Raw genomic sequence first — 13234 nt, forward strand, 5'->3', positions numbered from 1 at the left:
TGTATGTGTGGTGCAATACTACTAACTCAGATATAAGACCATTAGAGCATTTAGGCAGTCCTTTCTCATTAGGAATTCTTTCAATAAAAAGATAAAATGTACTTACTGGCAAGCATAAAATGTGATTTTAATTTTTTTTTTTTTTTTTAGGTTTATTTATTATGTATACAGCATGAATGACTGCAGGCCAGAAGAGGGCGCCAGATCTCATTACAGATGGTTGTGAGCCACCATGTGGTTGCTGGGAATTGAACTCAGGACTTCTGGGAGAGCAGTCAGTGCACCTAACCTCTGAGCCATCTCTCCAGCCCATGATTTTAATTTTTCATATTCAGTGACTAAAAACTGGGCTCCCCTCAGCTTGTGGAGACCGAGAAGGGCTGCCCGACCCACTAACTTAAGACAGGCAACAGTAAATTTCAAACTCTCCAGAGATTGAAGGAGAGCTCAAAAGCCTCTACAGGTGGAAGTGGAGTTGCCCGACACCAGCCTCAGAATTACTGCAATGACAGAACCCGGGGGATTTCGGAGGCTGGCCACAGCTCAGCACCTGTGCTCTTGAAGAGGATTTGGGTTTGTGTCCCAGTGCCCACATGGCCGCTCACACTGTCTTTAACTCCGGTTCCCAGGACTCCAGCATACTCTGACTTCCTCAGGCACACACATGGTGCACATATATACATGCAGGCAAACGATCATAAAAAAACACAGCAGCCGGGCGGCGGTGGCGCACGCCTTTAATCCCAGCACTTGGGAGGCAGAGTCAGGCGGATCTCTGTGAGTTCGAGGCCAGCCTGGGCTACCAAGTGAGTTCCAGGAAAGGCGCAAAGCTACACAGAGAAACCCTGTCTCAAAAAAAAACAAAACAAACAAACAAAAAAAAAAATACAGCAATCTTGAGACACAGAGAGAGAGGGGGTGGGGGGAGGAAAGGAAAAGGGTCTGGAGATGGCACTGGCCACCAAGCCTGACTACCTGAATTTGACCCCCAGAAATCATATTGTAGGATAGAACCAGCTCCCACAAGCTGTCTTCTGACCTCTACAACCACACACACAAAATAAACGTGATAAAAATTTACAAAAACAGCCGGGCAGTGGTGGTGCACGCCTTTATCCCAGCACTCGGGAGGCAGAGGCAGGTGGATCTCTGTGAGTTCGAGGCCAGCCTGGTCTACAGAGTGAGTTCCAGGACAGCCAGAGGTACCCAGAGAAAACTGTCTCAAAAAAACAAAAAAAAATTACAAAAATGTTTAAAAATACAAGAAATTATACAAGGTTGTGACTGTAACTAAACTACAGAGCACTTAGCATGCTGAGAACCCTGGGCTGGACCCTAGCAGATCTGTGATCCCAGCACTGAGGCACAGAACAAGGATCAGAAGTTCAAGGCCAGACTCAGCCACAAAGCCAGTCTGAGGCCAACCCAGGACCAAGAAACCTTGCCAAAACAAAAGCAAAACACTACAAAAATTTCCACAACAGGTTAGGAGAAACAAGGAAACACAGTCAGAGGAGAAAGCCCATCTTGGTGGCGCACATCTGCAATCCCAGCATTCAGGAGGCTCAGGTGGAGGTGGTACAACGGGGAAGGGCTTCCGACCAGGGTGAGCGCGCAGATCCCTAGCACACCTGTAACCCAGTGCTGGGGAGGCTGGCCAGGGGCCTGCCTTATCAGCAACCTTCCTGGACAGGAGAAAGTGACTGAAGAGAGCCGACACCAACTTCTGTCCTCCATGTAAACATGAGAGTGCGCGCATGAACGCGCGCGCGCGCGCGCGCGCGCGCACACACACACACACACACACACACACACGCACGCACGCACGCACGCACGAACGCACGCACGCACGTTCCAGTAGTAGTGGTGCACACTTTTAACCCTAGCTCTTGGGAGGCAGAGTCCTCTGTGTGGAGGTCAGAGAACGGCTCTGGAGCCTGGTCTCTTTCCACCTTTCCTTGGCTTCTGTGACTCTGGCTTAGCTGTCGGGCTTGTATGGGAAGTGCCTTTTGCTAGGCATGGTGGAGTGTGTGTATAGTCCCACTAATCAGAAGGAAGAGGCACACCTGAGTCCATGAGTTTTCGTTATCTCCTCCATTCACTCTTTGTTTGTTGTTTCATGTCTTCTTCCCTTTTTTTTTTTTTTTAAGGCAGGGATGTGCATATAGCACTGGCTAGCTTGAAACTCTGTAGATCAGGCTGGCCTAGACCTTACAGAGATCCACCTGCCTCTGCCTCCCAAGTGCCAGGATGAAAGGCGTGCGCCACCACCAGCAGCAGCAGCAGCAGCAGCAATTTACAAGACAAACATATATAACCTCAGCACTCAGGAGGTATAAGGAGAAGTGCCCTCAAGTTCCAGGCAGCCAGGGCTGATCAAAAAACCAGGGGACAGCAAAAAAAAACTGTAAAGACAACTGGTGCTATTCTTTTTTTATTTGCTGCAATTAATAAATTCAGAAGTCAGAGAAGGTGAAGTGGAAAGTGATCTCCTGAAGAAACTTCAGGTGAAGGCGCTTGAGTGTGAGTGTGTAAACCAGATCAAAGGCCCAGGGCATAATGAGCCTCACTCAAAAGCAGAACAAGGCTCCTGAAGGACTCAGAGGCAGTTCTACACCAGCCTAAGAATAAGGGCCCATTGCGTGACTCAAGAGGACCCATGAGTTCCTTAACTTCTAATGTTATTTTGTTTATATGAACAGTAAACCATGGAATCAAAACCTGAACAATGAGAATGAACAACCACCTAGCCTGGTGGTGGTACACACCTCTGATCCAGCACTCGGAAGGCAGAGGCAGGTGGATCTCTGTGACTTTGAGGTCAGAGTTCCAGGACAGCCAGAGCTACACAGATAAACCCTGTCTCAAAAAACCAAGGGGGAGGGGGAGGCCATCTAAGATAGCAAGAGCCTGACTCCATGTCAGTTCTCCTAAAGTTCCCATTTGAGGGGGTGCACTATGATCCTGGAGAGAAATTCTTCTCTCATTGAGAGCTCCCAAACTTCACACTACAAAGGCCTAGATGGGAACCAGGCTTTGTTCCCAAGGGAAATGATCATAACCTCTTTAAAGAAACAGCAGAACCCCAGCTGTTCATACCTATGAACTGAAAGCAGTGAGTTCACCAAGACAGACCTCTCCTGACCCTGAGATGACACCACAGTCAGGCTGGGCAAACATGACCAGTGTTCTGGTTGAGAAAAGGCTATGTATGCTGTTGGTCTTCTGGTTTTGGTCTCTGAGGGGCTCATCTAAATGAGGCTGGGTACTGGCTGAGCAACTCCCTTCATTCCAGGGTGCTTTTCATTTACCTAATGCATTCATCTAGTATGTCATGAAAAGGAATACAGTGCTGACCAGAGACCAGCAACTGACCAGGAAGAATTAGGATCCAGCCCACTCCAAGGAGAAACAAGGATGCTCAGCAGTCTGTCAAGTCTCCCTGGGCCGAGGCCCTGCACGTTTATGAGCCGGGAGCTCTTCGACAGTGGAGGTGCTCACACCATCATTTACAGAAGTGCTGCTGCTGGGAAGGTGCACTAGGAAGGCTGGCTAACAGTGCTTACTGTGGTCTCCTACCAACGCAACCAGGCTCCTTCCTGGCTCCAAACAGTTTCTTCCACACTGTCATTTAAAAACATCTATGAGCTAGGATAGCGAGCAACTTTGGGACTTCCAACATTTATACAGCCCAGGATACAGAAATGTTGTTCTGGGGCAGAAACACACATCAACAGCTGAGCTGATACTACCTGACAAAGAAACTGCCCTGATTTTGTGTAGCAAAATCAGATTTTCTGCCAAAGGTGGTGCAGCACGCCTTTAATCCCACCACTCAGAAGGCAGAGACAGAACTTAAGGTCTCTGTAAATTCAAGGCCAGCCTGGTCCACAAAATGAGTTCTAGGACAGCCAAGGGTACACAGAGAAACACTGTCTCGAAAAACAAAAAAACAAACAATTTAGATTTTCTCCAGGATGAGAAAAGTTGTCCTCTTTTTATCAATCCATCCTAATACATCCTTCGACCCTTCCTTCCAAGCCTGCACACAATTATAATCCACAGATTTTAAAAGACAGATTTCTCCCAGTTACTAGTGACCATTTGGTCTGAAGAAATGTAAATCCTAAAGAGTCATGTTATGATTAAAAAAACAAAAACAGGAACAAGGAGACTGGGGAAGCTAGGAGAGGAAAGGAACATCTGCAAGAGAGATGGGTCAGAGACAACAACCAGCCAGCCAGGCACAGGGGTGCACACCTGTGACCCCACACCACCAGGTGGAGGTAGGAGACCCAGGCTACACACTAAGACCCTGTCTCAACTAAAACCACCAACACAACCAAAACAAGAACCTATTAAGATATATCAGTATAAAAAAGAACCAGGATTAGACAGAGAAATACATTCCCAAGGGCTGTGTTATCTCCTGTATTTGCAAAGGAAAAGGTCTTAAAGATGTAGGGAGGTGACCATTAACCACGGTTTAGGTGGGGGTGTAGGACAGTGGCAGAGTGCTTGTCTACCACGGCAACACCCTGGGTTTGATCCCTGGCACTGAAGAACCACCAAAAATAAATAAATATCCAAGCTGAGTTCAAAAGTAAGAATTGTTCAAAAGACCAGCCCCCAGGAAAATAACCCGAATTCTCCCTATCAGATAACAAAGCTACTCTACAGTGCCCCACCAAACACTAAGCCTTGTGGGAGACCTTTGCTAAATGGGACTGTAAATTAGGACTGTAAATCAGGACTGTAAACTTACTGTGGGACATGGATTTGGAGGTGATGATTCTTCTGTACACACAGACAAGACAGAGAGGGAAGGCATCTGGGAAGATGTCAGGGTTGGCACCTCGGTGCCACTGTTCAAGTTCAAGGCTGAAAGCCCAAGAGTATGGTCCCCATTGAGCTCACTGGCACTGCTTTGGGTGGCAGGCTTTAGGAAATTCCGGGCTGTGCCACTTCGGAGGCAGGATGTGCTATGGAAAGTGCTCGCAAGCTTGACTGTCTTCTGACTGCCGTCATCAGAGTCAAGTTTGGGGAAGGACAGAGACTTGATATTGCTTACTGTAGGGATAGGGGGGAGGGACACTTTGGAAGACAGCGACATCTTTTCACAGTTGCCCAACTGTGGTAAGGTTATAAAGCCATTGGGTTTATGAAGAGGCTTGAAATCTAAGGTTGCCTGCTCCAAGGACGCCAAGACCTCCTCGTCCTGTAACATAGACCCTGAGCTTCCTCTGGGTGAGTTACTGTCCAGCAACTGAGCCATTATGGGTCCAGTGGTTCCTACCAGAATGTTTCTCAGCTCTTCCTTCTCATCGATGGTTTTTAACTCCAGATTATCAAACGGGTCCTCCTCACACTCAAAGTCAGCAGGATTGAAATCTGCCTTTGTGTGGGGTGGGCTGAGGACTTTCTGCTTTGTGGCACTACTGCTGACCCGAGTTGGAGTGAGGATGCTGTTGTGCTGTAAGCTGGCGAGGATGGGGTTAATCGGAGGCGGCATTGTGGCTGCACTGAGAGTCTTGGAGAAGCTCATTTTGCTGTCACCCTCTGGGCCACTCTTAGAATTCACTTTAGCTTCCACATCCTCAGCCTTCCGCTCCGCATCTCGCTGAGCTTCTTGGATTAGCTTAATATCTTCAGCCCACTCAATGGTTTTCTTTTCCAAGGAGAAGTCATACTGCAGAGATACAGCAGAGAGAGGAGGTGTGAGCCCAGGGGCTGCTCTCCCCTCCCCAACTCAGTCCTGTGTTAAGTGAAGCAGGCGGCTGTCAGCACATGGCTGAGCCTCCTGAGGACACCAACAGTTGCACTGTGCAAACCGTGCTCCCAGATTATTCTATAAACTAAGCCTACACACCAGACCAACTGAGTTTGTCCCATCCCGTGTCCTCTTCCATTTGGCTTATCCCCTTCTTAATTGTACACGGCTGGAGGAAGGGGTTAGCCACCCACTCAAGGATGGCCCAGTTGTTCTTCTAAAGTCGTATGACACCTCTATCAGTCGTCTACTGGTGCACACCTGTAAGCACACGTACTTAATGTGCAAACCTAACGCTTCCTTCTATGGGCAGTGACCCCACAGAGCACCTTTGGGTCTCTAGTATATAGCACAATGTTCTACATAGATTCCAATGCTCAATAATGACAGCACCTACCATTGAATGAATTCACTGTTTTGTTTTGTTTGTTTTAGCAGAACTGGGGGCCCGAACCCAGGGTCTTGTACATGGTAAGAGCTCTCCCATCAGCCCATGTGCACCATTTATGGGTTGACTCTCTAAATTAGCTAAAAACCCCTTAGTAATTATTATTATCCCTACTTTACAGGAGTTTATGCTACACAGTCATAAAGCCAGGAAATACTGGAGCCTGGATCTGAAGCCAGGTAGTCTGGCCAGATTCTACGTTCTTAATCCACAGACTGTGATGAAAGACTGCAGTCAAAATGCATGGAGACCTGGTGCTCAGTTCAGCAGTACACATGCTAAAATTGGAACGAGATTAGTATGGTTCTGCACAGAAGGACATATTAAACCATGAAGCAGCCTGTACTTTCCAGATGAATGTGGGGTCACTGGGCCCTTTTATCTGCTGTCTGTTCCTCTTTCTGAGTTATACTCAATAAGTCTCCTTCCTCTGCTTCCAAAACAGAAGAGGAGGAGGAAGCAGAAGCCACACATGGGGAAGGGAAGACAGGGGCAGGAGGATCACAACTTGAGGTCAGACTGGACTACTAGACATTGAGAGGAGGAGACAGGAGAGAGAAACCTAGATATGAGTCTGGAGTAACCTCTCAGTGGCAGAGGCTATGAAGGCCCTGGGAAGGTGGCTATCTCTAAGATTTTAAAGAATATCCCAGTATTTGGGAAGTAGAAGCAGGAGGATCAGGAGTTCAAGGACAGTTGAGCTCTTTGAAATCCTATTAAAATAAACAAATTTCATAGTTCCTTAATACAACGTTAAAATGTAGCCCAACTTATAAAATTCTCATTGCCACACTTAAATGCTGAGATATCACTCTAGAATAGAAAAAAACTAACGGAGAATGATGGTCACGGCAGAGCCTTCAGCCCAAACAAAGCCACCAAGACTTGGTGCCCGGTCCCGCGGCTGTGCTCTGGAGAGATGGGGTAGGAGTGGGGAAGGCACTGTGTTTTCTGTCTACCCTGAACAAAACCGAGAAAGCAGCGGGGGCCGAGGCTCTATAGAGCTTCTGACCGGAGGAACTCAACGGTCTTTTCTTTCTCTTGATTGTATGATAGCTGCTCTTCTCACTGCTGTGCCAAAGAGCGACAAGAGAAACCTAAGGAAGAAAGTTTGTTTGGGCTCACAGTGAGGGCAGGCACAGTGGCAGGAGCTTCAGACAGCTGGTCTCATTGCATCTGTGGTGAGACGGCAGAGACACAACTGGCAGTACTCCTCTCTGTTAGTTGTACCTTTTTATTTAGTCCAGGACCCAGCACAGGGGACGGAAGCACCCACACATCCAGGGCCAGTCTTCCTGCCTCAGTTAACCTAACCTAGATAATCCCTCATAGGCATTCCTAGAGGCTTGTCTCTTCAACGCTTGTAGATCCTGTGACAATCATTATGGACTCCCATAGATTCCACTGAGCAGTTTAGGCTGTACTAAAACTTACGTGTAGCTCAATCTTAGCCTCACCCTAAGGGTTAAGGTTGAAGATGTGTACATACTCATGGAGGAAAACCAGCCTCCAATAAACAGACTTCCCTTGCCCATAAGCCCAAGTCTCTTAAATTTTCACTCTAAGAATAATTAGAAATATCTTCTCTTTTCTAGAACAGTCTAAGATTCTGGTTTGTTTCTTTTGTCACTGTTCTGGTGATTGAGGCAGAGTTGCACGTATGTAGCCGAGGCTGGCCTCAACCTCACAATACAGCCAACGACCCTCCTGCCTTCATCGCCCCTGTTGAGATCACAGGTGTGTGCCATTACACCCAGCTCATATGGTCAAACACAAGGCTTCACAGATACTAGGCACACATTCTACCAATCGAGCTTCATAGCTGGTCCTTTTGTTTTTGTTTTTGTGATTATCAAAGTAATGTAGAATACATGGGAAATAGAGAAAAACATTTTTTAAGTAAGCATGTGGTTTGAAATAAAATGCTGCTGCTGCTGTTGGAGTTCAGGCAGTAGGAGACTTGCCTTTGCACAAACAAGACACTAGACTTGACCCCCAACGCTACTAAACCACTCATGGTACACGCCTGTGATCCCAGCATTAGGATGGTGGAGGCAGGAACATCAGCCAAGTTCAAGGTCAACCTCTGCTACACAGGGACTATGAGAACCGCCTGGGCTAGAGACCCTGTCTCAAAGGGGGAAAAAAAAAGGAGGGGGGAGAGCCCTGTACAATACTACAATATAGAGTAGAAGAGGCAAGCAAGGGGCTGGAGAGATGGCTCAGTGGTTAAGAGCAATGGCTGCTCTTCCAAAGGACCCGGGTTCAATTCCCAGCACCCACATGGCAGCTCACAACTGTAACTCCAGTTCCAAGGGATCCAATATCCTCACACAGACATATATGCAGACAAAACACCAATGCACATAAAAATTTTAAAAACGTAGAGGCAAGCACTATCAACTCACTAGAGTTGCCACAGTCCCTTCACTATAGTTTCGGTTGTACTCAACTACAATGCAAGAACAGTAAACAAAAATTCCAGGAAAAACAAACACATCTTAACTTTGGGCTGGAAGACAGCTCAGCAGGTAAGAGCATTTGCTGCTCTTGCAGAGGACCCAAGCTCTGTTCCCAGCACCCACAGGTGGATCAAAACTATCCTTTCTGCTGAAGTGTAGCTCTTCACAGTTGACGGATTCTGGTGGGGGCAGGGAAGGACTGGGTTTCTGTAAGGAGCTGCCCACTGGAAGTTTGACCATGCTCCAGTGAGTATATGGGCAACACAAACTGGATTTGGTATTTTGGTTTTTTTTTCCCCTCTTTTGTTTTGGGGGAGGTCACAAGGGTGGGGAGTGGACCTGGGAGAACTGGGAAGAAAATGTGATCAGGGTGCATGATGTGAAATTGCCAAATAATCAATAAAAATATGCTATAAAAAATATTCTTCAAAGAATTCAAGAAAAAAAACTATTCTTTCATTTTGTTTTGTTGTTTTGAGACAGGGTTTCTCCATGTAGCCCTGACTGTCCTGGAACTCACTCTGCAGACCAGGCTGGCCTTGAACTCAGAGATCCACCTGCCTCTGCCTCTGCCTCCTGAGCACTAGTATTAAAGGCATGTGCCCCTACTGCCTAGCAGCTCTCTTTAACTCTAGTTCCAAGAGATCTGACACCCTCTTCCGACCTCTGTGGGTCACAGGCACGTATGTGATGCATACATGCAAGTAAATCACTCATATACACAAAATCAAAACTAAATCTAAAAGAAAAAACAAACCAGTCTTTAGCGACACTCTGAACAGGCTGTCCCGCCAGCGAGGCGTGTCCACACTGTGCGGCACCAGCAGTCGGCTCGACTGTGGCGGCGCTGCCATGCTCGTATGTGGAGTTGGCACTACGGAGGTTTTGGCACCCTCCCGCGGCTGCAGAACACAGCACAGATAACGGGGGATGCTGTGGGTTAGATACAGTCGGCTCCCTACGATTATTGATCCTAGTGTTGAGGGAAGGAGTGCTAAGAGGTAGGCCTAGTGGAAGGCAGAAGGTAGTGCATTTCCTGTAGGAAGTATTTCTCAATCCTTCAGAACTTCCAGAGAAAGCATTAAGAAAACAAAATCTGGGGGCTGGAGAGATGGCTCAGCGGTTAAGAGCACTGGCTGCTCTTCCAGAGGACCTGACTCAATTCCCAGTATCCACAAACCCATCTATGATGGGATCTGATGTCATCTTCTACCTTACTCTCTTCTGTCATGCAGGCATACATGCAAAAAAAGCACTCATATGCATAAAATACAAAAGTAAATACATCTTGAGAAGAAAATCTCAACTGGGTCCCGTGGTTCATACTTACAACCCCAGCAACTCAGGAAGCTGAGGCAGCAGCATGACAAGTTTGCCTGGGCTGCACAGTAAGTTTTAGGCCAGCCTGTCTCAAAACTGTAACCTTAAGGTCAACCTTTTCTTTTCCTTTAGTTACACTGGGGGTGGGGGTGCAATGATGATGCACAGGTGGAGGTCGGAGGACAACCTGGAGAAGCTAGTTCTCTCCTTCCAGCATGTGAGTCCCAGGAACTGAACTCAGGTTGTCAGGATTACACGAAGTCATGTTACTGGCCTCACAATTCTTTTTAAGTAAAAAGATAAAGAAAAAGAGGAGGAGAAGCGGGCACCTATTCACAAGTCGCTGTTTCCTGCTTTAGCATGTGGTCTCTGTGCTGACATGCATGTTCCTACAGGCAGCCAGCTTCCTTTGCATTTCCCATGTTGTGTTCCGACCGTATCAGGTTCAGAACAGACTGCACTACCCAGTCTGTGCTTTTCAACCTCCAAAACTGTAAGCGCAATACACTTCCTTTCTGTGTAAAGCATACAACTTCATCATGTATTTTATTAAAGGAACACAAATTAAGGCAGTGTTTTATTTGATCTTTGTAACCATCTAAAAAGCCAATATCCCATTTTACAGATGCAGAACTGGAGCCTTGGAAAGTTAAACGTCTGTATAGCTATTGTACAATGTCTGCCCACATAAGAATGACAGTATAAGCTGGGCGGCGGTGGCCCACGCCTTTAATCCCAGCACTTAGGAGGCAGAGGCAGGTGTATTTCTGGGTTCAAGGCCAGCCTGGTCTACAGAGGGAATTCCAGGACAGCCAGGGCCACCCAGAGAAACCCTGTCTCAAAAAAAAAACAAGAATGACAGTAGACTCCATTATGAACCACAGACATTAAGGACTACCCCACACTACTGTGATCACAGCATCCAAGTGAAGTTTCCTGGACCCTAGATGCTATATATGTTTACTGACTCATGTTGATGGAATTTTGTCTCTCTATTTTATAGCCCTGGCTGTCCTGAATTCAGAGGTCCACCTGCCTCTGCTTTCTGAGTGTTGAGATTAAAGGCACACTGGTTAGTTTTCATAATTTGAAAGCAAAACATTTAAAACAGGACATAATGGCACACCCCTGTAATCTCAGTACTTGTAAAGCTGAGGCAGACTGATCTCCTGATCATCCTTACCTACTCAATTGAATTTGAGAACAGAATGAGATGCATGAGATCCTGCCTCAAAAATTCAAAATAGCACTCAGAAGGCAGATCTCTGTGGGTTTGAGGCCAGCCTCTTCTACATAATGAATTCCAGGCCAACCAGGGCTACACACTGAGATTCTGTTTTCTTGAGAGAGAGCTAGAGAGAAAGAGAGAGCACAACAACAACCTATAAGTGGTTTACACAGGAGTATTAGAGCCCAGCTCTCCTCCTCTGTGCAGTGAGTGAGTGCTCTGAGCATAATCCTATGTATTTATCAATGCTTCTCACTGGCCAAAAAAGAAGTAGCCAGCAAAAGCTAAAGTAGCAAAAATTTGAAACTCAAAACAAGTTTTCTGAATGCATCAGTGAGGTCACAAAGGAACGAGGAACAAGGTACAGGTGCATTCATCTTTTTCTTTCAAATGCACACTGCTATGACCTGAGTGTCCCCAGGTGCCCTCATGTGTTTTGGGTTTTTTTTGAGACACAGGGTTTCTCTGTGTAGCTTTGCGCCTTTCCTGGAACTCACTCTGTAGCCCAGGCTGGACTCAAACTCACAGAGATCCACCTGCTTCTGCCTCCCGAGTGCTGGGATTAAAGGCATGCGCCACCACCGCCCGGCCATCTTTTTCTTTTAGATGCACACTGCTATGATCTGAGTGTCCTCAGGTGGGCTGCTTGAGGAAGCTGTGGAACCTTTAGCTGGGGAGGCCTGGCTGGGGGGAGGAGGTCACTGGGGAGGTTGGAGGGACAGCCCAGCCCAGATTCCAGACCAGCCTATGGGCCCAGGAGGAGGGTACAAAGGTTTGGATGTGAAAGTCCTGGGCAGGCTCATGTGCTTCAACAGCTGGTCCACATCTAAGGTCGCTGATCTGAGAGGCTGTCAAACTTTTAGGAGGTGGGGCTTGGTTGAAGGGCTGGGGGCTGGGGGCTGGGCTGTTGACTTTGAGCACAGTCCTTATCTGACTTCTCAACGTGACTAGTTCCCTCACACTCAGGTGGCAGCACACAGAATCCGGTCCCACAGCACACCTGCACTGCCATGATGGACTATTTTCCCCAAATCATAACCCAAATAAATCCTCCCCTTAAGTACTTTCTGGAGGAATTCTGTCAGCAAGAGGAAAGTAGGTGATACAAGGGTCTCTCTGTGTTGCTATGCTGGCCTCGGACTGCTGTATGAAAGTGAACCTCCTGCCTCAGCTTCCCAAGCCTATGGACTGCACGTGTCTGCTCCTAGCAAAAATCATCACGCCTCTTGTTCTTATTTTTTCAATTGTATGTGCATGTTTGTGTATATGTGTGTCTGTGTGTATGCAGTGGTAGAGATAAACCCAAAGCTTCATTCATCACACCTCTTACTCTTATTTTTTCAATTGTGTGTACATGTTTATGTTTGTGTGTGTGTGTGCGCGCGCGCACATGTGCACAAGGTGTTAGAGATAAACCCAGATCTTGATACATGTAGAGCACACATGCTACTACTGAGCTACATCTCTAGCTCTAAGGTTTTTAAAATCATATTATTACAAGGACTGCATACACTGAAAGGTATTTAGTGATTATTTATTATCAAAAAAATGGAGCAAGGAAAGTATATTAAGTAAAATGTACATAATGGCCCAATGAAATCTCCATTAAAAAAAAAAAAGATTATCTAGCTGGGCAGTGATGGCACACACCTTTAATACCAGCACTTGGGAGGCAGAGGTAGATGGATCTCTGTGAGTTCAAGGCCAGTCTGGTCTACAAAGCAAGTTCCAGGACAGCCAGGACTGAGAAACCCTGTCTCAAAAAAAAAAAAAAAAAAAAAAGAGATCATCTATCCAGTATTCAAAACTACTTAAGATATTTAGCATCAGGGCTGGAGAGATGGCTCAGAGGTTAAGAGCACTGGCTGCTCTTCCAGAGGTCCTGAGTTCAATTCCCAGCAACCACATGGTGGCTCACAATCATCCATAATGAGATCTGGTGCCCTCTTCTGGCCTGCAGGTGTATATGCAGACAGAACACTGTATACATAATAAATAAATAAATC

The 13234-nt window shown here is 46.7% G+C and overlaps 1 protein-coding gene across 3 annotated transcripts in view; it reads right to left on the reverse strand.

Annotated features, from left to right (window-relative positions):
- Positions 1–13234, reverse strand: part of Ubap1 (ubiquitin associated protein 1) — a 59051-nt gene that overhangs the window by 5404 nt on the left and 40413 nt on the right. For 2 of the 3 annotated variants that reach the window (XM_052715441.1, XM_052715440.1), the window contains one exon: positions 4766–5689. The exons of the other annotated variant lie outside the window; for it this stretch is intronic. In XM_052715441.1, the coding sequence (XP_052571401.1) occupies positions 4766–5689 (924 nt within the window). The remainder of the gene's footprint in view (positions 1–4765; positions 5690–13234) is intronic. 3 annotated transcript variants of the gene reach the window in all.

The sequence above is a fragment of the Peromyscus californicus genome, unplaced genomic scaffold (assembly GCF_007827085.1).
Source record: "Peromyscus californicus insignis strain IS unplaced genomic scaffold, ASM782708v3 Scaffold_5__1_contigs__length_169319896, whole genome shotgun sequence".
NCBI lineage: Eukaryota > Metazoa > Chordata > Mammalia > Rodentia > Cricetidae > Peromyscus > Peromyscus californicus.